The 26090-nt window shown below is 46.5% G+C and overlaps 2 protein-coding genes across 2 annotated transcripts; one reads left to right on the top strand and one right to left on the bottom strand.

Moving 5' to 3' along the window:
* Positions 1 to 4543: 4543 nt before the first annotated feature.
* On the bottom strand, positions 4544 to 12939 carry CLN5 (CLN5 intracellular trafficking protein). Its single transcript, XM_084279360.1, has 4 exons — positions 12825 to 12939; positions 10221 to 10386; positions 8858 to 9083; positions 4544 to 5778 (listed from the first exon to the last, which is right to left on the bottom strand). The coding sequence occupies exons 1-4, from the start codon at positions 12935 to 12937 to the stop codon at positions 5267 to 5269; spliced, it is 1017 nt and encodes a 338-aa protein (XP_084135486.1). The 5' UTR covers positions 12938 to 12939; the 3' UTR covers positions 4544 to 5266.
* A 5966-nt stretch (positions 12940 to 18905) lies between these two features.
* Positions 18906 to 26090, top strand: LOC311193865 (glutamine amidotransferase-like class 1 domain-containing protein 3, mitochondrial). The gene is made up of 4 exons (XM_084266825.1): positions 18906 to 19211; positions 21337 to 21508; positions 24313 to 24517; positions 25791 to 26090. Exons 1-4 carry the CDS (start codon positions 19104 to 19106, stop codon positions 25981 to 25983), a joined length of 678 nt encoding a protein of 225 aa, XP_084122951.1. The 5' UTR covers positions 18906 to 19103; the 3' UTR covers positions 25984 to 26090.

A 26090-nucleotide genomic window follows, 5' to 3' on the forward strand; every position in this document is an offset into this window, starting at 1 on the left:
GATTTCTAGCCCAAAACTGATTAGTGCTCTGCAAACCAACACAGGCGTAAATTAGCTGTCTCTGTCCCACTTGTGGTCTGATGTGAGCCAAATTAATTTATAGGCAGGGTTCATCTGGGTCCCTCTGTCTGGGGTTGGCCTGGCTAAAACCTGAGCTCTGTTACTTCAGAGAGATCTGTCTTAGTCTGTGGCTGCTTGAGTTGGCTGCATGTGGAATGGTAAAGGTAAGTGCTGCTGCTGCTGCGTCTAAAACTGGAGTGTTAGTTTAATGAAGAAATCTGTGAAATCTGAAAGGGACTCAGAACTTCAGGGTTGGTGGTTCAGGTTACATACTATAAATTAATTTTCCTAAAATACCAATGCTGAAGAACCAAGTTCCATGGAGAGATGACTGAAGTTGAATGGTATCAAAAGTAGGACAGTGAAACCACAATTAACCCTCAGTGTTCTCTACGTGCATCTCTTCCTCCTTCCTGTCAGGTTTTTCTTGTAGGATCGCATCTGCTGCTGGCTGTTGTGTTTCATGTGCTTTCAAAGGGAGACACTGGCATGCTCTTCTGCCCTGTCTTCCCTCCACGCTGTTCTAAGGTGGGGTTCCTTGCAGAATGCTGAGGAACTGGGACAGCTTTGGGTTAGAGCCCTGAGCAGCTCCGTGGTATGAAAATTAAGCAGCTTTACCCTCTGCAGAGTTCAAAATGTTCACGTCACGGAACGACCGTGTATTTTTACTCTTAATTGCAACGTGCACAAAAGCAGGGACCAGAACCTGGAGTGATCTCCTCTATGCAAAGCGTGAATAATGACTCAGTGACAGGTTCACTGGAGAAAGTAGGAGCTTATCTTCGAGCCTGGCAGTTAGGGGCTTAGTTCCTGCCATCAGGAGGGCTAACACCAGCTGGTGTCCAGTGAAATGTTAGGTGTGATCCTGTGACTCCTGCTCCCCCATGTGACTTTGAGCACTGGAATGGGCTGACTGGAGAGGTTGTGGAGTCTCCTCTGGAGACATTCAAAACCCACCTGGATGTGGTCCTGTGTGACCTGTTGCTGCACTTCAAGTACTGTGTCCGGTTTTGGGCTGCTCACTACAAGGAAGGACACCAAGATGCTGGAGTATGTCCAGAGAAAAGCTACAAGGCTGGTGAAGGGTCTGGAAGACAAATCTTACAAGGAGCAGCTGAGGGAGCTGGGATAGTTTAGAGAAAGGGAGACTGATGGGAGACCTCATCACTCTCTACAACTACCTAAAAGGTGGTTGTAGTGAGGTGAGGGTTGGTCTCTTCTCCCTGGTAGCTGGTGACAGGACAAGGGGAAGCGGTCTGAAGTTACATCCAGGGAAGTTTAGTTTGGACATTAGGAAACATTTATTTACTGAAAAGGTTGTTCGATTTTGGAACAGGCTGCCCAGGGAGGTGGTGGAGTCACCATCCCTGGAGGTGTTTAAGAGTTGATGTACTTGGTGGCATGGTGTAGTGTTGGAGCTAGTAGGGCTGGATAGATGGTTGGACTCAATGATCTTCAAGGTCTTTTCCAACCATAACCATTCTATGATTCTATAATCTAGGTGATTCCACTCTGGCAGGAGGGTTGGACTAGAAGATCCTTTGAGGTCTCTTCTGTCCCCCTGACATTCTGTGAACTTCAAGAACTGAGCCTCTTCCAGACCTGTGGTTTGCACTGGTGGGGTTTATTTCCCCCTGGCTGTGCGTTCATTCTGGACAGTTGGTTCTTTAAGGTTCTGAACAAAAACTCATGAACTAAGAGAAGCAAAGAAAGCACAGGCCTCTCTCTCAGGCACTTGTGCTCAGAAGGAATAAATACCAGCTTTATGTGTGGTTAAACAAAAAACCCCTACACCTCCTACATTGATCACTGGTAGCTTTAAACTGAGGGTAGAGTTTAAAGTGTGGAACAGACTTGTGTGCACACATAGCTACATAGAGGAATCACCAGTGTGTCCTGCTGCTGTACGGACCCACAGGCTCTGTCTCAGCTGCTGCTTCACATCCTTCAAACAGCTGGTGAAGGGGCTGGAGCAGCTGAGGGACCTGGGGTTGTTTAGCCTGGAGAAAAGGAAGACTGAGGGGGGAACTTACTGCTCTCTATAACTACCTGAAAGGAGGCTGTAGCCAGGGGGACTGTTGGGCTCTTTTCCCAAGTACCAAATGTAAGGACAAGAGGAAGTGCCCTCAAGTTGTGCCAGGGGAGGCTTAGATTGGGCATTAGGGAAAATATATTCTCTGCAAGCGTTAGCAGGAACCAGCTGCCCAGGGAAGTGGCTCCATCAGCATCCTTGGGGGTATTTAAAAGATGTGCAGCTGTGATGTTTAAGGACATGTTTTGGTGGTGCATTTGGCAGTGTTAGGTGAATGGTTGGACTTGATGATGTTAAAGATCTTTTCCAACCAAAACGACTCCATGATTCTTTCTATTTCTGCCTGGTGGTTGTGGGGGTTTGTTGTTGTTAGAAATGTACTGTCTTCTAACTTGCAAGTAAGACATGCTAGGATGTAACTGCTTATCCTTGAAGCAACTCCCCCTACCACCCAGACTATTAAAACAGGCTAAATGAAGCAGACTGTACAGATGAAACAGGAAAAGTGGGAGGGGATGTTATTTAGGCACAAACAGCCCAGGATATTATAAACTTGTACCAGTAGAACCATGGTTATGTTTGACCTGAGAAGTGATTACTTCTTTCATACCCACTATTTTTCATCAAGTTCCTCAATAATCTTGAAGGTACCACATCCAGCTAGCTATGCCAAGTTGTTGTGTAATAGCTCTAGCTATTACTAGTCCACAGCCACTCACCTCTTGATTGTTAGGAGCTGCACAAGGCTTTTTCCCAAGAAGATAAATTACAGGTTCAAGAATGTTGAGGGTTTACAAAGTCATAAAAATCAAGCACTGACAAGAACATACATTTGGCAGACAAGCTTATGGCTCCCCTAGTGCCTCCTGGATTACCTGCTCTATGATTCTATGACTGCCCTCCACAGCAGTGACCCATGCTGGGACAGCTGGTGAAGAGCTGAAGCCCTGTGGGAAAGCCCAGCTGCTGCAGCTGACCTTGGGGACCAGAGTTTACTTTCTGTTGCCAACTTGATCAAACAACAAAGGACTCATGTTGGAGAAGTTTGTGGAGGACTGTGTCCGGTGGGTGGGACTCCATGGTGCAGCAGGGGGAGGGTGTGAGGAATGCACACGGAAAACACCATTCCCTGCCCCTCCCTGTGCCACACTGGGGGGGAAGAAGGGAGCAAAATCATGACTAAAGTAAGTCTGCTAAGAAAGTAGGAGCAGGGGAAGGTGCTTTAAGACCTGGTGATGCTTCTTATTACCTGACTCTGGTGTCACTGGCTGTGCAGTGCAGTGTAATAAATCAGAGTTTTCTTTCCTTCATTCTATGTTGAGTCTGTTTTGTCCATGACACTGATTGCAGAATGATCTCTCCCTGTCCTTATCTCGACTCCTAAGCCACTCAATATATATTTTCTCCCCGTCCAGCTGAAAAGGGGAGTAATAGAGCAGTTTTGGTGGGTGTCTGGTCTCCAGTCAGGGCCAAACCCCCACATCTAAAGAATCAGAAGTTCAGCTGGTCAAAGTAAGGGCTTGTGACTTTGGCTGCAAAAAAAAGTCTCTCAAGCTGAGGTAGAAGATGGTGTTCCACATAACAGTGGAACTAATTAGCAGCTTTCCCCTGCAGAACAGCAGTGCTCTCATTCCTCTCACACTAGCTCTCATGCTCATCCCATTACACGATAATGCAATTCAACTAATTAATTTTAGCTACCTTTTAATACAAGGTAAATCTTCTGCCACTCTTACAATTTGATTCAAATCACTGTGTAGTTGCGTTGTGTAGTCCCCTCTGGCTGCAGCAGGCTGTTCACTTGGATTGAGCTAAATGAACCTGCGTGACTTAGCCATGATGCAGTAATAACCTCTGCAGGTGCACTACTCCTTCTGCAACCCTTTGGGGCTTTAAATAAAATAAAATAAAACAAAACCAGCTGTGTACAAGACGATTATGTTGCTGCAGGTGTTATGGTTTGGGTACAGGCACCTTGCTGCTCTCCACAAAGCAGGTGGCCCCATGGCTTCGGTCAGTTGGGTTTGAAGGGAACAGGTTGCCAAGCTGGTCTAGGTATAGCCAGGAACAGGACTGGAGGCTGCCACAGCTCCAAGCATTGCTGCCAGCAAGAGGCGGCACTCGCTTCTTCAGGCAAATCTATGACAAGCGCTGATTTTAACAGTGACACCCCTCAAACGGGCACCACTGCTTTCACATTAAGGATTCTGTGCTTTTTACAGAGGCATAAAAGGAATATAAACATGGTCATCGAGTCAGGGGGTTGGACTCAATGATCTCCTGAGGTCCCTTCCAACCCCTACAATTCTGTGACTTCTATAGAACTGACCTAACCGAAGCCTCAGACAGCCTTTAAGACAGGAGACTGCCAGAACACTGCAGTTACGCATCAAAACTGATACCAGAACAGGCTCTTTGCCTTCCCATCTGTGCTAGAAAAGTCACACACAATTCTGAGGAAGAGCCATCTGTATTGTGTTGGCAGAGCAGGGGAAGGAAGCAAAGTGGTGTCAAGATACCACCCGTGCCACCTTGTACCAGATTCGCTAGCCATCCCCACCCCGCTGACCACCTGCTTCCTGAAAACCAGGGAACAGTTCACAGGTTCCACTTGCACAAACCAAAGAAGTACAGAAACTAAGGCACACGGTGAGAGGATTGTATGTGTTTAGGCACTCAGGTTTGTTAGTTCCAACATGAATTAGCTGAGCTGGTCAGATGAGAAGGTCCTTGTAATGCTTGTGTCCATCTCTGTTGATGGCCAGGTGCTGTGTGTCACCACGTGGCCATGGGTGTGGAGAGGGCCTGAGGCCAGAGCAGGCAGGCTGCTTCCTGTCCCCCCGTCCCCACCCCCCCACCCGTCCCCCCCCCCCCGAGGCCTTGCAGAGCTTCTCCAAGAGGAGCCCTGTCAGCCTGCCTTCAGGCAGCAAGTGCCCATGGTTACACAGAAGGTGGCCAAGCCAGCGATGCTGCCATGTTCATACATGTATTATGCAGGTAATGAGAGGTAAGAAAAGGCACAGTCTTTCATATGGTCTAGCACAGCCTTCCCAATGCAACTTCTTCAGTTAGCAGTGGAACACACATACGACACTTCAATACCACCAGGGTAACGCTCCAAAAATCCCTAAAGATGCTCTGGCACAAGGGTAAGCTCAGTCCTTCAGCAGGCAGTTAAACACCCAAGGATGTTTTGCTTCCAGTCGGTAACGGGACCTCTTCATAAATGATTTTGAGGTAAGGGAACTTCATGGGTAAGAACCAGTATTCCAAATTGTAGAAGAGGTAAAACTGACGGTTCAAGATGACGCGATCAATTATCTTTAACAGATCCACAAGAAACTCCCTGACTCTGTGATGAGGTTTGAAGGGAGAGTAGAAGTCTCTTATAGCTGCTGCCAGGCTCTTGTTTCCTACAGGTCCAAAAATAGATGTTTCATTTCCCAAATAAATAGGTTCCCCGCTGAATAAAATGATGCTGGTATAGTTTGTTTGTATCTTCTTAAACACAGCTCCCAAGTCAGCCAGCTTCTGGTACGTTCTCAGGATAAACTTAGAGCATTCGTAAGAGTCAAACCACACTGTTGACTGTTTGTCAGGACTTGATTGAACTGTCCAGGTCTCATAGTAAATGCCAGTCTCATTGTCGTATTTTACCCATTTTGCCATTTCATTAAACATGGTTCCTGTAAGAGATGAAAATGAAGTACTACAGAGACAAGGTAGCAAATGCACAGCTCAAAATACTTGCCTTCTGCTTCTAGGTTCACTTCCCTTCTCTGAAAAGTTTACCTACATGGAACCACGAGGCATAGGCTGGAGGGGGAAGTGATACCCCCCACTGAATAAACTGTATTTACTTGTAAATTATTTAAACTGTAATTCCTTTCCCTGCCCCGTTTCCTACTACTGTGCCAGCAAAGCCAAATGTCAGAGATGTGTGATGCTTCTTGTTTTGTTTTATCCTCACAGACAAACAGGGCAGGCAGTGCAATCCACCAGAGATGCTGGCAAAGTGCTCACCAGTGCAGCAGGCATTTCTGCACTTCCTCAAGTTTTAACTAAATTCAGCAATTCAGGGCAGAAGTTTTCCCGTCTCCCCGCAACTGAAGCCCATGCAACCTTGGGCTGAGACACCCTGCTGTTACAGCAGCTCCTCAGCTAGCAAAGCTGAACCAAGCCAAAGAACAGGGGGGGGTGGGGGGGTGGGGGGGGTGGGGTGTGTGAAGATCAGTAAACTTAAAGGCCTTGTGGATTACTTTTTAATTTAGGATACATTTTGGAGGGGTTTTTTTGTGATTTCACAACTGGAATGAGGAAGACATCTCTTACTCAGCTTATCCCTCTGCAGCTCCATACATGTGATGATGCGTGTGCCTCCCCAAAACCCAGCTGAAGCACAGGACTCATCTTCCTCCCCTTTTATTCTTCCCTGTAGCCCTAGCACTGTGTCTCCACCTAGACGTGGTCGCTCTCCATTTCCTCTGCCACAGCACATGGGACAACCAGCTGTGACTAAGACCTGTCTAGCACCTCCCATTGACAGCACAGCCAGATTTTTCACATTACTCTTGGATGATACTTCAGAAGACACCGTCAGACAACAGCTTGCAATCATGACAGCATTCCAAACCAGAATCTCTCCTTAGCTGCAAGCCTCACTGCTGTGGGTGCAGTCACTGGGTTTGGTAGCTGCTGGAGGACAGGCAAGACTCTGGCGAGCAGTCACCACGCAGTGCAGGGGTGGCAGACCCCAAATCGATCTGTGCCACTAACACCGCCCTGCACACAGCGACCAGCCTCTCCCGTTAAGTCTGAACTCAAGTTAGTGGGAAGGGTTTGTTCCTCCCAACAAGACCGAGGTGGCCTTAATAAGAGGTTCTGGCCCTAATGCCTTAAATTAAACAAAAACGTTACAGACTAACGTGTAGCTCCATGATAAACTGTTGGAAGCACCTAGACAGTCAAAAATCAGCCTTTGGATATTCCTGCCCCATTTCCACAGAAGAAACATACTCCTACATAACATTAACCTGGCTGATGGGCTTTCAAAGAAGAAAAAAAAACAAACCCAAAAACTTCCTAAAGGTTTCATGGAAACAGGAGCAAGAAAGAGAAGGAAGACCATAACAATGCCTCCACACAGCACCATCATAACCTCACCCTTCTTAAGCATCAAATAATCCACAGAGGCAGGAAGCATTTCAAGTTCCACAACTGTATGAAAATATTTAACTTGGTATTCATACAGAAGAGTCCAACCATATCAAGCAACAAAGACTTCAGTTACGAGCCACAAACTCAGAGGAAAGCAGCTCCACTTCATTCACTGCTTAAAGAACAACCCAGGATTTCTTAGCAGCCCTGGACAGATTATCCAGAGAGGGAGTCCAGCAAAGCTGCCAAAAGTGGAGGCGGGCAAACATGAAGCAGCACATCACACCAGCTGTGAGCTGAGTCTCCACTGTGCCTTGTACACTATGCTAACTGTGTGGAGTGGGTTTGGTCACACGAAATGCAAGTCTGTTGTCCTCAGGGGGCTTTGTGCACAAGTTATTCACTCTATTACTACCAGATTTATTGAAATTACTTTTTTATTGTAGGATTTCAGTGTTCAGTATATACCAGGAAGCTAATTCTGGAGATCATCTACATATTTAAGCAGTGCAAATCCCGGTTTTGTTCTGTGACATGTGTCAGAGACCTATTACTGGGGAGATTTGAACAGTTTTTATGACTTACAGCAATGGGAGACTGAGAGAGATTAGTACTTTTTAGATTTCTGATACTATTTCTAAATGCATCTTATTTGTTTGATCTGTAATGTACACATTTTCACCAGGTTTTTTTAGCTCAGCAGTCACCTGACACTTCACCACACAAGGCTTTGTTTCGCTAAGAGAGTCCATAGTGGTTCTGTGAAGCTGTTTTGCTATTTCTACACCCAAGAGACTCAAGTGTTTTTGTGTAGCAACACCAAAGGACTCATTTAACAGCTCCTCAGTGTGCCTTGCTCCAAGGGCAGCAGCCTCCTACTGCTTTCTGTATTGAAGGCAGCACAGGGGCAGTATTTCAGCTTGAAACTGGCATCAGTGACTAACACTGCAAACAACCTACCAAGCAAATTTAAAGATACTGATTTATCATAGAATCATAGAATAGCATGGGTTGGAAGGAACCCCAAGGATCATAGAGCTCCAACCCTCCTGCCACAGGCAGGGACACCAACCCCCAGGCCTGGAGCTACACAAGGTTGCCCAGGGCCCCATCCAACCTGGCCCTGAACACCTCCAGGGATGGGGCATCCACCACCTCTCTGGGCAGCCTGTTCCAGCACCTCACCACTCTCTCTGTAAAAAACTTCCCCCTAATATCTAATCTAAACCTTCCCTCCTTTAGCTTCAGTCCATTCCCCCTTGTCCTGCCACTGTCTACCCTTTTAAAAAGCTGATTCCCCTCTTGTTTGTATGTTCCCTTCAGGTACTGCAAGGCTGCAATGAGGTCCCCCTACAGCCTTCTCTTCTCTAGGCTGAACAAGCCCAGCTACCTCAGCCTGTCTTCGTAGGGGAGGTGCTCCAGGCCTCTAATCATTTTTGTGGCCTCCTCTGAACCCTCTCCAACAGTTCTATATCTTTCTTGAATTGGGGGCCCCCAGATCTGGACACAGTACTCCAGATGGGGCCTCGCACCTCCCTGTCCCTGCTGGCCACCCCTCTTCTGATGGAGCCCGGGATATTAGCACCATCCAAAGCATCTGAAATCTACCTGATATCGTAGTCACCAGGACTAGAGTTCCATTTTCCTTCCAGTGTGCATCATCTATTCCTTCAAAAAAGCAAGCAGCTCCCTGGTTACACCAGAACGGCGCGTCCATGCCAGGCCGGAGATGTGGAAACGTGCAGTTCCCAAGCTGGAAGAGCTCATACCACTCCATTGTGTAGTTTTTGCCCGTGAGAGAGCTCTTGAAACCCACAGCATCATGCATAATTTTCTGGAAAAGGAAAACAAAAATTCATGAAAAGCTAAAACTTTAACATAAAACTGACTTTGGCTTCATCTGTACAGAAGATGCGATGCATGGGAGGTGTTGTGTAACAGAGGAAGAAGAGAGGAAGGGGTTTCTGTAACATCTTGGGTTCAGTAGCATTGATACAGCACACCAGAATGTATCACACACATACTTCTATCAGAGAGTCACACCGCCCCAGTGCTTGTCTATCTACCCATTGTAAATTTGGGTGTCTGGAGGCAGACACTCATGGGGAGCTCACCAACAAAACTCAAGCTTACTTAGGAATCCTTAACCTCACAGGGGTATCAAAGAAATAAAGAGCAGAGGTGAGCTACCAAAACCAGATCTTAGAAATGAAAGCCACAAAACGAATGAGATAAATATTTATATCCTGTATAGTAAATGGGTAAATTCAGTCTTAGTTTAGCAGCTGAGATAACAACATTAGAAGCTGTTTCCATTTTTGTCTCTGTACGCTTGGTTTTGATGTTGCTATTTCGCATTCATTGGTATTTATTCATTAAGGACTGTGTGCTCGGAAGCTTAATTATGCTACTGCTATGGCTATAAATATTCCTCAAGTGGAGACTCTTTAATATTTGCATGACTCCATGAATGGAGACTGTAATTCAACACCATTACATTCAAGAAAGAACCACAAAAAACAACCAGCTCCTCATGGTCCCCCATTCTGTCCACTCCTGAGAGACATCCACCTTCACGGAAACACATGAAGTTTTTAACAACAGGGAAGTTAATACCCTACGTGAGCACTTCACCTGACATAAGGGGGCAAATAAAGGTCTTTTCTTCATGCAGTGCTAGTGCAGAAAAAGACACCCAAAATGTAGGGAAAAAAACCTCCCCATATGCAGCTGGGCAGAGGAATGCATTCAAACCTACCAACAGTGCTGGCCATGCTATTTTCTTTAGCTAAGTTAAATTCTGTAACTTCTGTTTTTAACTCACTGCTCCTTGGGTATATTTCCCATAGGTAGCCTGGCTTGTGTGCTCTGCCAGACAAGCATATCCCAACCTTACAGCTCCTGTTCCTGACATCCGCTGCTGACCTCAGCTGCACGTGCCACTGTGACTTTATTAGAAACACCACCTTACCAAATGTCCCAGCAGGTCCCCATATTTGAATTCCCACACCGGAGCCTGTAATCGATACACTTCTATGACATCCTCTTCTTTCATAACTGGAATGGCAGAGCCAGTGGGACAGAAGGTGTAACGAGCTTGGCAGTACGGATCGGTTTTTGGACGGTAATCAAAGCGCCTGTGTTGAGAGAGAGAGAAGCACACAGGATGATAAGCTCATCTTCACGGCTGGAGTAACTGTCTCGTGGCTTCCTAAGGGCCTGAGTGGAAGAGCTCAAGCCTGCAGCCACCCCCCAAAGACAGATTCTGTCATCCAGATGCTGCAACACCTGGAGCACACAAGTGGGTAAGGCTGCCAAGGGTGCACCCCTGCAAAAACAGGGCTTAAGACTGACGAATGCAGGTCATGTTGTACACAGCCCTGACAGGGATGGGGTGGGTGTGATGCAAATTACAAAGGGTGTTTTACAATCACAAAATCAGACACACACAGGTGCTGGGTAGAGGATGGTTTGAGATCTGCCTCAGAATCGTTCCTCTAACAGTTTCCCTACACAAGAAATGACCAGTTGGCTCTGGGAAACTATTCTATAGTAATAGCTCCCCATATGGAGCTATTTTTACCCAAGAATACTGCCAGCATCAGAAACAAATACTCTAGTCCTCTGTGCTAATTGAGATAAAAAGGCCTAAGAACCTACGATCACTGTTTCCATCCATCATTCCTATTAAACCTCAAAAACTGAAAGCCAAATCTGCTTATGTATCACACTATATACAGACATCAAAGAAGTCTTTCTGACAAGTCTTCCTTGCCAAATTTCCTTTGTATTTCACTTAGAACAAGGTTCCTAATTTCCCATCACTAAGACAAACTGGCACAGGCAGTTTGCCCAGAGCCCAGCCTTAGTGTCTAACACAGTAAGTTGCCCTGTGCTACTTAATGGCACAAAGACACCAGTCACGAGATGACTCAAGGACATAGGAAGGGACTTCTTGAGCCATAAGGCCAGTAGCCCTGCTGAGACACCACAGATTATTGTTTTTTCCCCTGTGGATTTACTCTCCAGGTTTGCTGGGTATTTCAGTATGCCTGCCTTTATTTTGTCCAGGGAAAAAAAAAAAAAAGAAAACCAGCAAAAAAAGAGAGCATTCAGAAAACAAAAAATTATGCCAGCCACATATTTAAGTCTTGCTTCTAAATTGCACATCTTAAATTTTCAATTTCCCTTCCCACCGCTACTTGAGTGTAACAAGAAGGTAACAAGCATGTTAACAAGCATTTAAAAACCACATTTCCGAGGACAGGCTCACACTCCAATTTTGACCACCCCAGGACCCAATCTTTGCAACTCGTAAACTTGCTCGAAATCCCAACACGTAACTGCAAGATACTGCTCCTTCAGGCATCACCTGATAAAAATTTAACTGCTGGGAATTGCACAACAGGCGTACACTTAACAGTAGCACTTAAACTACACCACCTCACTTCACAAACAGCAACCCCCCCCCACCCAGAACTGTAGGGGGTGGAAGGGACCTCAAGAGGTCATCGAGCCCAACCCATGTAAAATACACATGCTAGTGCAGCCCTTCTGCTTGAAGAGGGTCGTTTCTTCAGCATAACCAAGCCTGTGGCTACCTGTGCCAGTAAAATGGAGTAACCCACGCTCTCCTACTTTCCCCAACAGCACCAGGCCTTCTCCTGGAGCGGAGGCAGCTCCAGAGCACCAAATGGGATTTTACACCATTTCAACAAAAGTATGAATCACAGAATCATAGAATGGTCTGGGTTGGAAGGGACCCCAAGGATCACAGAGCTCCAACCCCCCTGCCACAGGCACACCAACCCCCAGGCCTGGAGCTACACAAGGTTGCCCAGGGCCCCATCCAACCCCGCCGTGAACACCTCCAGGGACGGGGAATCCACCACCTCTCTGGGCAGCCTGTTCCAGCACCTCACCACTCTCCCTGTAATAAACTTCCCCTGAATATCTAATCTAAACCTTCCCTCCTTTAGCTTCAATCCATTCCCCCTTGTCCTGCCACTGTCTACCCATTTAAAAAGTTGATTCCCCTCCTGTTTGTATGTTCCCTTCAGGTACTGGAAGGCTGCAATGAGGTCCCCCCGCAGCCTTCTCTTCTCCAGGCTGAACAAGCCCAGCTCCCTCAGAAGTGAACTTAAGAAACGAAATAAACCGTAGCCTGACTTCCTCATCGCAGTAAGTGTTTGCTGAAACGGGAATATAACCAGCACCTTTATAGGGCTGTCGTTCCTGGGGGCGGCAACCCGGCTGCTGACAGTGAGCACAGCCCTAGGCCAGGGACGGGACACCCGCTCAATCTTTCATTTCCCGGCTAAACACACCGAATGTCCCCTAAATGACGAACACCCCGTGATTAAAAACAGGCAGCTACTCAGGGCCCTTTCAGTCAAAAAAAAACCCCAAACCCTAAATGAATAAACAAAACGGAAAGCTGACGGGCCCCGGAGGAGGCAGGCAGTAAAGGGCCGGCAGTCGGGCAGGTTTAAGCGGTCGGCGGCACTGGGCAGCCGTGGGTACGTCCCTCTCCCCACCTCCGGCCGCCGGGCCGCCCCCCCCTCGCCTCACTCACCTGTAAGGCACCGGCCACCGCCGCTGCGAGGACCGGACCGCCCCCGAGAAACATGGCCCCCAAGCTGCCGCCAGCAGCAGCAGCAGCAGCCGGCAGCAGCTACCGGCGCCCATGGCGGCCCAACCTGCGGCGCTGAGGGCCGGGCCTCGGCACTGCGGCCCTGCCAGGGGAAGCGGCGGGGCTGAGGGAGGCAGGGCGGGAAGGAGGCCGCCCCCTCGCCCGCCCACAGGGTTCGGGGAGGCCGGTGGTGCCCGCAGAGGGCCCGGGCTTGGAGGGCGTGAGGTAGGGAGGGTGGCACCGCGCCACGCAGGGTTTGGGAGAAAAACAACCCTGTGCTGAGTCATCCCTTAGAAATGTCACTTCAAAACGACGATTTCACTTTTCTGGCAACCCGGGAAACTATGCGCTTTTTTAACTAAGCTGAAGTATTTGTTAGCAGCCCGGTATGTTGTTCCAAGCACTGCTGTGGAGCCACTTCAAAATGCAGAACAAATACCCACGCTTACAACCAGAACCCACGGAGAGGGACGGATGACCTCTGGGTCTGGAGCCTGCATGACAAGGTGAGGCCCCACAGAATGGCAGAAAGGCTTTTGCTGTGATGACCTGGGTAGCCCTGAGCCTCTTCTGGATGCCCAGAAGCCTTGCCTGAAGCCTTTCAGGGCTTCAAGCTGAGTTTGTGTACCCTCCACCCACTTCAGAATGCTTGCTCACATTATGGGGATTATACAGTTTATTCTCTTGGGTTTTTTCACAGATAGCAAGAATCATAGAATCACCTGGATTAGACAACACCCTTTAGATCATCAAGTTCAACCACAGCCTAACCCTGACTAGTCCAACTCTAGGTCATATCCTTAAGAACTTCATCTACACGCCTTTTAAATACCTCCAAGGATGGTGGCTCCACCACCTCCCTTGGGCAGCCTGTTCCAGTACTTGACTACCCTTTCAGTAAAGAAATTCTTCCTGATACCTAAGCCAAATCTCCCCTGTTGCAATTTCAAACAATTTCCTCTTGTCCTATCACTTGTCACCTGTGACAAGAGACTAATCCCGACATCTCTACATCCTCCTTGCAGGTAGTAGCAGAGAAAGAAAAGGTCTCCCCTCAGCCTCCTTTTCTCAAGACTCAGCAGTTTCTCACAGGACCTGTGCTCAAGACTCTTCACCAGCTTTGTCGCCCGCTTCTGGACATGCTCCAGCATCTCAACATCCTTCCTGTAGTGAGGAGCCCAAAACTGGACACAGTACTCAAGGTGCAGCCTCACCAGAGCTGAGTATAATGGAACAATCACTTCCCTACTTCTGCTAGTCACACTGTTCCTGATACAGGTCAGGATGCTGTTGGCCTTCTTGGCCACCTGGGCACACTGCTGGCTCATGTTCAGCCAGCTGTCCACTAACATCCCCAGGCCCTCTGTTCAAGGGAGCTCTCCATCCACTCTGTCCCAAGCCTGTAGCATTGCCTGGGGTTATTGTGACCAAATTGCAGGACCGGGCATTTGGCCTTGTTGAACCCCATAAAGTTGGCCTCTGCCCATGGATCTTTAAGATGAGTTCAGGCTCAGAGAAACAGGTCTGACAGCAGCATCCCTGCAGCAAACACAGCTTTTTCCAGCTGAGCAGAGTTCAAAACCAGCTACGCTAGCGTCAGAGTCCAGGAGGCTAACTTTGGTAGTTGTCATCCACAGTGAAAGTACCAGTGTGTGCTATTCACTGGGTAAATAACAACTCTGCTGTGGACTTTTGACTATCAGGAGCCAGAGAAATATAAACCCCTAAAGAACCATCAGTTCTCTAGCCAGCACTATGCTAGGCTATGTGCATATAAAAATGTAGGTGGAAAACCCTGCATCCTTCATAAAAATGCAGGGTAGGCTGCTGAATATCAGTCTTGGTAATGCTGGGACTACTAAATGTATTAAACATGTTCAGAAAACTGTAAGATGGCACAGTTTATAAAATCTTTAATTTCAGCAGCATTTCTGTATCTCACCTCTTTGCTGCCCGATTATATATTGTTTATCTTTAAAACTCACACTGTTCAGCACAATAATTTCATGCATGTATACATAATCTACACATACCTATCTTTCTGTATTTGTGTCTGCTTTAAGGTTCTATTTTTGTTCTTTATAAACTAAAGTGTGCTATTACTCATTTGTGTTTCCTAGCTTGAGTGTATTACAAGTTGCCAGCTTTTTATCCAAAAAAAAAAAAAAAGGCATGTGCCTGTGTGGACTATAGCTGCAATTCCTACTTTTAAGAGACTTTGATGTGTGCTTTGATGTGTGCTGGAAGTGCTTTATGAAATACAGGAAGAATCATTGATCCCTTCTATGAAACCAGGATGCAGGGAAGTGACATGACAGAATGAAGGTCTTGTAAACAGCTCATTAGCCAAACTAGAAATGAAGTATGAGCTGGTTGTTAGTCCTGGCTCAGTGTACATTTGCAGTTTGGACTACTAAGTCTTTGCTCAGGTGCTGTTATGGTTGCTGAAGGTGCCAGATCAAATGACTAAGATGGCAAAAGCTATTGATTTTTTTTTAAATTTTATTTTTCATTTTAGTTGCATTTTTGTATCTCACTTCATTGCATCCCAGAGGAAACTTTGCAGCACAGTAGTCTTTTTTTTTCTCTTCTCATACAGCCTAAGTTGCATCACAAACCATATTTTAACATGGAAAACAAATGACTAATTGTTTGTGGATAAATATACTTGAGTTAAAAAGCTCACATGCTATCGATTTCTCAGTCAGCAGCTGTCTCAGTTGTTACCCAGAAGTAGATCAAAGTGCTCTTTATTATAAACCCGCAGAGCTGATCTGCAGCTCTGCCCACTAGCAGGCTTTGAGGAAGACTGAGGCTGGCTACAAAGATCAACTTCTGGAGTTGACTGAATTCCCCAATTTTTCTCATTTCCCAGATTATTTTGATTAGTGAAAAGCAAACATTTTGCTGAAACAGTGACGAAGACTCTCAGCAATCTCCCATTATAAAAGGAAGTATCTTCTCCATCTCTGCCCTTGAAAGCCACAGGAGGAAGAGAGAGAAAGGGGAAAACAAACCCTGCTGCTGCAGCCAGAAGTTGTGGGTTTGAACTGCTAGAGTTATCTTACTGTAACAGTCACAACAAAGAGGCTGTTGAACCAAAAGTCACAGCTCCTAGCTCACGAAAATGGGCTTCTCTGGATGCTGCTTACATCTTCAGGTGCACATCTGCCAGCCCACATGCTGGCAATATGCCATTCTGTGAGAAAGTTATGGTTATATATGGATCACAGTAGACAAAACTAAATATGGATCACAGTAGACAAAACTAAATACCTGGCAGTTTTACTGCTCCTCAGGGGGTTTTTTTTATACTCACACTGGCATTGGACTGAATATGAGTCAGCAGTGTGCCCAGGTGGCCAAGAAGGCTAATGACATCCTGGCTTCTATCAGAAACAGCATGGCCAGCAGGTACAGGGAAGTGACTGTGCCCCTGTACTCAGCATGGGTGAGGCTGCACCTGGAATACTGGGTTCAGTTTTGGGCCTCTCACTATAAGAGAGACATCAAAGCCCTGGAGCGTGTCCAGAGAAGGGCAACCAGGCTGTGAAGGGGCTGGAGAGCAAACCTTACAAGGAGCGGCTGAGGGAACTGGGGTTGTTTAGCCTGGAGAAGAGGAGGCTGAGGGGAGACCTTATCACCACCTACAACTACCTGAAGGGAGGTTGTAGAGAGGTGGGTGTTGGTCTCTTTGCCCAAGTGACGGGAGATAGGATGAGGGGGAATGGCCTCAAGCTGTGCCAGGGCAGATTCAGATTAGACATTAGAAAAAAGTTCTTCACTGAAAAGGTTATTGGGCACTGGAACAGGCTGCCCAGGGAGGCGGTTGAATCACCAACCCTGGATGTATTTAAAAGACAGGTAAATGAGGTGCTCAGGGATATGGTTTAGTTGACGACAGGTGTGGTTGGACTCAATGATCTCAAAGGTATTTTCCAACCTTGGGATTCTGTGATTTTGTGATATATTAGCTATTGGTTTGGCTGGGTACACACTGAGCAATGCAAACATTACCTGAAGTCTTGTTGATGTCATTCTAAAGTTCATCAACCTTAGGTCCACCCCACCCCCCTCCTTTGAGAGGTACAAAAATCATTTTGAGAGGAGTCAGGTGCAAGACTCCCACAACACGTATACTCTGCTATGTAGCCTGAGATGCAAACTGAACCATGCATTGGTGTGGGAGACAGTCAGATACCATGTCTTTTCTAGACAGTGCCAGTAAGATCTTGAACTGCCACTCCACTTACCAAATGTATTTTGTATTTCTCCAGGTTGAGGTGACCCCACTCCACTGGAATTTTCCTGGGCTCCTACTGAGCCTAGAGAGTAAGGTGAGGGTTTGGTGCTGTACAGAGCTCTAACTCAGGGATCTCCTAGCATATGCTTGTGGATTAGGTGGTCAGGCAATTGAGGGCTTTTTGAGCTGGAGCTGCACTGCAGTCCTCCTCAATCCTAAGAGGCAGAGTGTGGGCTGTGGTGGAGACCAATTTTTAGCCCCACATTCATTTGAAGCAAACATTGCCCAGGCACCGTGTTTCCCTATTTTGGCCCTTTCCTGTTCAATCATCTCCCTATCCATCACCCTGCACAGTCCTGATCTCTCAGTATATAGCTGAATGCATTTTACTTCATTTTCATATGCCATTTTTGCTCTGCCCAGCCTACGCATTGTTGTGCCCCCTGCAGAAACCCCATACTTCAAATTTTTGGAAGACACTCTCATTTTTCTAGAAGATCCCCTTTTCACCATTCTGGCCCAACAGAAGTGTACATTTCATTATTAAGACCAAGTTTATTATAAAAATAAATGAATGTTCTAGAGCACAATGAGGAGCAGCTGAGGAAACAGGGGTTGTTTAGCCTGGAAAAAAGCAGGCTGGGAAGGAGACCTTATCGCTCTCTACAACTACCTGACAGGAAGCTGTAGCCAGGGGGGTGCTGGGCTCTTCTCCCAAGTAACAAGTGAAAGGACAAGAGGAAGTGCCCTCAAGTTGTGTGAGGGGAGGTTTAGATTGGGTAGTAAGAAAAATTTATTCACTGAAAAGGTTGTCAACCATTGGAACAGGCTGCCCAGGGAAGTGGTTGTGTCACCGTCCCTGGAGGTATTTAAAAGACGTGCAGCTGTGATGTTTAGGTACATGTTTTAGTGGTGGACTTGGCAGTGTTAGGTGAATGGTTGGACTTGATGATGTTAAAGATCTTTTCCAACCAAAACAATTCCATGATTCTAAGTGGCTCACAAAAAAACGAAGGACCAAGAGCTCAGAGATCTCGCTAAAATTAAATACAACTGGTCACTGGTATGGTATTTGTGCACGCAGTTGTAAGGAAACTAGGGATTAATGATTTCCTTGGCCCAAGGAAGCACTTTGGTTCCCTGGGGCAGTGCCTTAGTAACAAAACTGGGAGTGGGTGGAAGGCAGCAGCTTGGTTTTCCAAAGAAATTCTGGTTTTCATGGTAAAATGGAGCCATTCCCAAGAACACAGTCTGAGACTAAAGGAGCCAAAAAAGGTAGGTGGGTCTGAAACAAACAGCATCAGAACCCAACAGCATGGCTGGCCTCTACCCAAACTCCACTTTTCTTTGGCTTTCAAAGGAGTATATTCATTACACCATGATAGTCGTATGTGTACCACAAGAAACCCCAGCCTCACACGTACACACTGAGGCTTTGCGAGGTCCTGCTGGAAGCAGAGCCACTTCCAGGCGAGCTGCCCACGTGTAACAGCACCGCGGCACCTTCCCTGCCTCACTGCTACAAGGAGCTATTCCAGAGGATAAAGGGGACCGAAGATACATCACAGCCTGATTCGTTTAAGCCTAAACCCATATTTTATTCATTTTTTTATTTCCAGACTTCCCCCTGACGTTTACAATTCACCCCCACCTACATTTTGTAGGCAGCTGGGAGAGCACTTAATGGGAAAACTCCCTGCACGACGTGCCGGACCCCGGGGAAGGCCGAGCCCCCGAGGTGCCGGCTGCGGGGGTCCTCGGGGCTCAAGCCCTGCGAGCCTGAGCGGCGGCGGGCGCCGCCGCCGGTGAAACCGCGGATCTCGCTGAGCGGCTGGAAGATGGACGCCGAGCCGAGACCCAGCGGCGCAGGCGCCGCAGCGGGAGGAGGAGGGAGCAGGGTTACGTGAGGCCTGGGGTCGCCAGCTTGGGCCGCCTCTGCTTGGGCCTGAGGGGCGGGTGCTCGGCGGCGGGAAGGTACCATGGGTAAGCGGGTGGCCCTGGTTCTTGCCGGCTGCGGGGTCTTCGACGGCAGCGAGATTCACGAAGCCTCGGCGACGCTGGTGCACCTCAGCCGTGGCGGTGCGGAGGTAGGGGGAGCGGTGGGGAGGCGGGGTTCCCGCTCCCCGGCACCCCCGCGGGGTGTGCGTGGAGCCGCGGGTGACAGGCTTCTCGGGAGAGGAGCCCCTCAGCAGCCGGGGGACCCCTGCCCTAGTCTTTCCCCCCCCCTCCCTGTGCAGGGGCCGGTGTAGGGCAGCGTGAGGCTCCTGCTGGTTGCCGGAGAGGAACCTCCCCTCTTCCCGGTGCTCTTTTCCCGCCACTGCACACTACAAAACCTATTCAGCCATAACCTTCTTGCTTCACCCCTCCCTTCCTATTGTCACCCCCGTCCCCAAAGGAGTGAACGTCCCCCCGGCAGGGCCAGCCCCCGGACACAGGCGGCTGAAGCCGGGAGCGAGGAGCAGCAGGAGGCCTTGCCCTGCTCTCTGGCCCTGGCAGCCTGCTCGAGCCTGGGGGGAGCCGAACACAGGGCCCGGTTAAAGTATTTGATGTGCTTTCCACTCGCGTCTCCAGAAGTCTGGCTCTTGTTCCCGTTCGGGTTCCAGTTTTCAGCTAGCTGTGTCTGGGAGCCCTTGGGGGAGCCTGGACCAGTGGTGGTGCTGTGTTTTGGTCCAGTCTGTGGCTTCAGATGGTGGAAGGTGTTGGTTTTCCGTACGTGTGTTGCAGCACTAAGGTGTCTAATGGTAACACGCCCCTTCCCCCTCATATTTAGCACAACATTGACCTCTCTAAAATAAACTAAAGCGGTAAGCACTAGGAAGCCTGCAAAGCAAACATGAAAACAGATGTCTGGAAAGAGTCCACCTCTCACAGAATCTCACATTTTTGAGGCAGCGTTCCCCTTTTGTGCATAACCAAAATGTATTCTTGCATGTCTTCTTTTCCCTTTCTGCCACCAGTCTTTTAAGAAAGCAGGTAACTCCATCTGCACTAGAAGTGCTTCTTAAATTTGCATCCTTTATCTTTTAAACATTTTTTTGTAAAACTTTCTTAGCAGTCGGATCCCATAACAATTCAGAGCAGCCTTTCTGCAGACTCATCTGTGTATGCAGTCAGGCTGATGCTATAAATTGTGGTGCTCTGTTTGTCCTTGGAGTTATTCCGCAGAGGGAAGGCAGGCCCTGGCAAAATCGGTAAGCTTAACATTGGCATAGGAATGCACTCCTGTCAAAGGCCACAGGAATAGGGTGGGGAGCATGGCTGGGTTTACCCATCCTAACGTGTCACCTGTCATTTTAGATATTTAGCTGCTCTATATGATTCTGTGCTTTCACAGTCTTTCACTTTTGTTTCCATGATGGGAAACATTTTAATTTACACTGAATGTACAAATAGCAGCAAAAAGCAAAATTACCATGAGAAATAGGCTATTGCTCAGTGGGGAAAAGCACTAAGATTTATGGTCACGTTTGGATGTTCCTTGTTGCCTGTTTTAAAACTCAGCAGCTCCACTGAGAGCAGAAATTTATAGCAATATCTGTGAGATGGAGCCTGAACCTGTTTGTTTAAGCAGTCCTGTCCTACCAGCCTCACTCAACAAGTCTGACTCGAGGAGCTCTATCTGCCTCCTTCTAGTAATAGAGGGCGTTACCCAAAAATCTTCCTACACTTTCTTCAAAACTTTCTTCAGCCAAGCTGCATGACTAGAAGTAGATGAAAAATCTGTGTCATTAACAGAATATGCAGAGGGTTTAGTTGATCTTTTAATTTTATCTCCAGGAGAACAGGCTACAGTGATAGCTCTAGGTATATCTGCAGAAGAAACAAACTGCATAATGATGTACAAGCAGTCAAATTTTGAAGAAACCACATTTTTCCCTAAAATTTTCATGTGATGTACATTTGTATCTCTATGCCTCCTTCTAGTACACAATTTTATCTCTGATATTCCTGTTTTCTGAAGGTAGGTAGGACTTAGCAGTCCCTGCTGCCAAGGCCATGACTAGTGTCCCTTGCACGACTCAGCAGAGATAGTAGTCTTTTACTGTGTGGCACCTTCCCATATAAATCTTTATAGTTCCATTCTGTAGAATCCATTTCTCTTGGTTAAGAGACGTAAGGGAAAAAACCTGTTGTCATTAAATTATCTTCATTGTGAACAATATGTATGAGTTCTGTTTGTGTTCACAAAATCGCTTCGTCTCTATATTCTAGGTGAAGATATTTGCCCCCAACATTGAGCAAAGGGATGTAGTCAATCACCTAAAAGGAGAACCAACGGAAGAGAAGAGAAATGTTTTAGTTGAAAGTGCCAGACTGGCAAGAGGGAACATTCAGGATTTGGCAGAACTGAAAGTCAGTGAATTTGATGCAGTCATTTTTCCTGGTAGGTGCTTGTAAAATAAAATTATTTGCATTGTTTTTGATTGCAAATGACTGCTTTGCCTCTGCTGCTTGTTTTGTTTGTTTTTAAAAAAAAATTCTAAAATGAGTTTGGAGAGTAAAATGAGAGGTATATGGGGTTTTTTTTATATACCTATTTTCTTTGAGGATGAGAAAATGTTTCGGCAAGCTCTCATGGGCTGATAAGTAATCCCAGTTTATTAATTTATAGTTCACTAATGTAAAATGCCAGGGTGTTTTTTTGGAGTTAGGTTGTACATTGTTCTATTTCTTCTTTCTAAAGAGTGTGAAGATTTCAGTTCCTAGTTGTGGACAACACCTCTGACCAGAGTATGAAAGTAAGGCCAGAACTTGACATTATCATAGAATCACAGAATCGTTAAGGTTGGAAAAGACCTGCAAGGTCATCTAGTCCAACTGTCTCCCTACCACCCATATTACTTCCTAAACCATGTCCCTCAGTACCTCACCCAGCCTTTCCTTATGGCAGTGTCCTAATTTTAGGGCCTCTGAAATTGTTGGTAGAATAGCAGGTTACCAAACAGATAATATTCCCTGTCAGACGTGAGAACATTTTAGTTTAATTATGTATCTGCTCTGTTGCTGATCAAATTATACTAAACATGCTTATGGGTAATTTTTTATTTATAGACCACAAAATTGCCTTTCAGGCAGAGGTAATTGTAATCACTCTAGAAGTGAAGAAACCAAAGAGTCATGAGGAAGTTATGACTTGCCAGAGATAATGTCCCGAGTATATTTATAGTACAGTTAAATACTGCCTTCATGAAAATTTGGGGCTAAACGTCAGTTTTGAAGTTGTTACGCTGTCTTCTGCTGTAAGGCCGGCAGAGGGAGCATGTGTATAACGCAGAGAAACGCACTCCAGCACTAAAATGAGCCGGGTGACCTCAGGGCTGAGCAGGGAGTGGAGGCTGGCAAATATTTTCCACGTTAATTTCATGCTGCTGTAACCCAGGCTCGGGAGGGTTGCTGTAATAACTGTTAGAGGGAAATAAACCTTATTAAGTTTGGAAATTAAAATCTTACCTCAGAGATTCCACATAACACTCTAGAGTGAGTAGAGTAAAAGGGAAAAACAGTAAAAATGTAAAGCTTCTTGATGTTATCCTTTGAAATACTTGTGGAAATTTCTGTTTGTTTATTGTAGAAGAGTTCATGTTGTGAACATTCCACAAGGAATCAAATGTAGTAGATGGTTAGGCTTACTAATAACCTTCTTACTTTTTATCATTCAGCAAATGAAGGTGCTGTTATAAAGTAATCTGTTTGCACAATTAAATGAAGATTAAATGCAAGTAAAAGATGGTTATAACTAATTTCTAGAAAGCAAATTCAGCGTTATTTTTAATACGAAATTATGTTGTCATTCACAAGTGGTATGTCTCAATATCATACATGATCACTGCCTTTTTGTCAGAGAACTGTAGAAAGGTTTGGGTTGGAAGGAACCTTAGGGTAGGAAGAGTTCCTACCCCCCTGCCATGGGCAGGGACACCCTCCACTAGCCCAGGCTGCCCAGAGCCCCATCCAACTTGGCCTTGAACACTGCCAGAGAGGGGGTGCCCACAGCTTCTCTGGGCAACCTGCTCCAGTGCCTCATTACTCTCACAGTGAAGCATTTCTTCTAGTATCTAATCTAAATCTCTCCTCCAGCTTAAAGCCATTACCCACTGTCCTATCACTACATGCCCTTGTAAACAGTCACTTCTCCAGCTATCTTGTACTTTAGGTAGAGGAAGGCTGCAGTCAGGTCTCCCTGGAACCTTCTCTTCTCCATGCTGAACAAGCCCAACTCTCTCCACCTATTTTGCATAGGAGAGGTGCCCCAGCCCTCTGATCATCTTTGTGGCTCTCCTCTGGACTTGCTGCAACAGCTCCATTTCCTTATGTTGGGGATCCCAGAGCTAAATGTGGTACTTACAAGAGGGGAGTAGAGTGAGAGTATCGCCTCCCTCAACCTGCCAGTCTGGCTTCTTGATGAAACCCAGGATATGACTGGCTGATGTGAGGCTTCTCATCCACCAACCATCCCTGGTCCTTTTCCTCAGGGCTGTTCTTAACCCATTTGCCACCCAGCCTGTAGTTGTGCTTGGGATTGCGCCAACCCACGAGCAGGACCTTGCACTTGGCCTTGTTGCACTTCACATGGTTCTCGTGGGCCCAGCCTGTCAAGGTCTCTCTAGATGGCTTTTTCATGTAATGCCCATTTTGTTTTTCTGGTTAACTTTTTTTTTTATATACTTTTTCCCTTTTTTTTTTATCAAAAAGAGTTCTGGGGGAGAAAACTTCTCCTGTAATTGCTTAAGCATTGAAGTAAGACTTTAGAGTATTAAAGTAAAACTTGAGAGTGAATTAGAGAGTCAAATCACTGTTTGTTTGCATTGGTGTTGTGAATTTTACTCATCTACTTTGTATTGTTACTCTTTCTGCTGATCCCTCTCTTCCTTACTGATGGGTGCATATCAGCTGGCACAGCTTTTCCAGTGGCTAGCGAGTGGGAGGTTTTCTAGTTGTTGCTCATTGAAGCAAGATGAAGCTCTCTGGCTTGTGTAATGTATGGGGTATAAAAAACATGCAGTTAAATTAACATTGTGAACCCACATGCTAAAAACTTCTAGTATGATCAATCACTTAATGGTTCTATGAATGCTGTGATTATGTTGTAAAAAAATACTCAAACCTTCTTTCAGGTGTTGAGTTTAATGTCTTTTACCAGTGTCTGACATTCGAGCTTTTTTGGGGGGTTTTGGGGTTTTTTTCTAGGTGGTTTTGGTGTAGCAAAGAACCTGTGTTCCTGGGCTGTAGATGGCACGAACTGCACCGTCAACAAGCATGTGAACTCCACACTCCAAGCTTTCCACAGTGCTAAAAAGCCCATTGGTTTGTGCTGCATATCGCCAGTCCTGGCAGCTAAAGTCTTTCCTGGTTGTGAGGTCACGGTTGGACAAGATAAAAACGTAGATGGGAGGTAAGAAGGAAATCGATGGAGACAATTTATATGGAAATTAGGATTAGGAAATGGCCAGTCTTCTGTGCAAAAGGTCTCTGGTGCCAGTAACCCTTAAGTACCTTATTAGTGACATTTTTCACCTGCATAACAGTGGTAGGCACTCTTGTGACAGACAGACCAGATCTGTGAGGTCAGGCAACTTGTGCACTACAGCGTTGGAAAATATCCCTACATTCAGAACTGTGTTGGTTTGGGGTACATCCTGTGGTATCAATGTCCACAGACACATTAAAGTTATCAGTATGGTAGCTCCAGGTAGCCTTATCTCTTGCCTAAGCCAGCGCAGGAGCCACCAAAGGTAACGCCGGCTCCTGCGCTGGCTTTGGCGTGCAGCGTGGGTGCTCACAAGTCACTGGATGTAGCGTCTGTCAGTCCTAAAAGTGACAGAAGAGAGCGACTTTATATCGTCATAGCTGCACAGACATGCAGGTGACCAAGGATGTTTAGTTCTTCACGTTACATTCGTGGTAACTGAGTGATAGATTTTGGCTTATGTTACCTGGTGATCTTGAAGGCCATGATTCGTGCTGCAAATGAAGAATAGACACCTGGCATTCAAAAATTTGGTACCCTGTGGGGTTTTGTCTGTTAAGAGATTTTGGTTTTTAATAGAGTTTTTCTGGTGGGAATGGCTTGAGGCCAGGTCAGGGGAGGCAGATAAGAACAGGGGCTGGCAGAAGTCAGTGCTGCTTCCAGGACGGTCAACTCCCAACAAAACTTGTGAATGGAACTTTGTATCAGCTGTGGTAGTGAGGTATTGCTTCTGCCCCTGTGTTCCTGCCTTATCCTGAGGGGAAAAAATTAACCTCTGCAGAATCCCAGAGGCAGACCTTACCTGGTCTTTCCAACACCTGGAGGTGTTGGAAAAGGTCTAACATGTCTTCAAGTTCAGCTGGCATCTCTCACGCTTTTGGGAATCAGTCATGGCTACACTTGGTATCATCTTGTAAGCCAAACTGGAGGGTTGTTAAAAGCAGAGTTGTCCCCTCTGGCACACTGTGGCTCAGCGCTTCAGATGCTGTTTCCAAAAAAATCCTGTCACTTGTTGTGCCCATAGGGGACGGGAGAACCCAGCAGTGGCAGTCTGCTTGACTCCCTTGCCATCGCCAGCTAAAGAGTCACTGAAATATTACTGAAGTTATCTCAGTCAAGTTACACTGGCAGAACTTTATGGCTGCATCATCTCTTTATGTTAATTACAGTCTCTTTTGTTTGTTTGTTTGTTTTACAGATTTCCTGATGCTGAAACGGCATCTGCTATAACAGAGCTTGGATGTAAGCACATTTGCAAAAATGTAAATGAATCCCATGTGGATAAAGCCAATAAAATAGTTACTACCTGTGCTTTCATGTGTAAAGCTCCTCTGCATGAAATCTTTGATGGAATTGGAACAATGGTACAAGAAGTCCTGAAACTTGCGTGAACTGGAAACTTACAGACTTCTGCAAGGAAATCAATTCAGCTAAGCCTAAAGCATTTATTTAGCTTCCTTTGATTGCATTAATAAAGTAACGCAGCTATTAAATTTCA

The sequence above is a fragment of the Gallinula chloropus genome (assembly GCF_964237585.1).
Source record: "Gallinula chloropus genome assembly, chromosome: 1".
NCBI classification, from domain to species: Eukaryota; Metazoa; Chordata; class Aves; order Gruiformes; family Rallidae; genus Gallinula; species Gallinula chloropus.

Bases quoted from the DNA above. Each gene is read 5' to 3' on its own strand.
- CLN5 (XM_084279360.1), bottom strand. From the start codon at position 12,937: ATGGGCGCCGGTAGCTGCTGCCGGCTGCTGCTGCTGCTGCTGGCGGCA. The intron at 10,387-12,824 runs GTGAGTGAGGCG...CTCTCAACACAG, and splicing joins CGGTGGCCGGTGCCTTACAG to GCGCTTTGATTACCGTCCAA. The intron at 9,084-10,220 runs GTAAGGTGGTGT...TTCCTTTTCCAG, and splicing joins GGGACCTGCTGGGACATTTG to AAAATTATGCATGATGCTGT.
- LOC311193865 (XM_084266825.1), top strand. From the start codon at position 19,104: ATGGGTAAGCGGGTGGCCCTGGTTCTTGCCGGCTGCGGGGTCTTCGAC. The intron at 21,509-24,312 runs GTAGGTGCTTGT...GTTTTTTTCTAG, and splicing joins TGATGCAGTCATTTTTCCTG to GTGGTTTTGGTGTAGCAAAG. The intron at 24,518-25,790 runs GTAAGAAGGAAA...TTTGTTTTACAG, and splicing joins GATAAAAACGTAGATGGGAG to ATTTCCTGATGCTGAAACGG.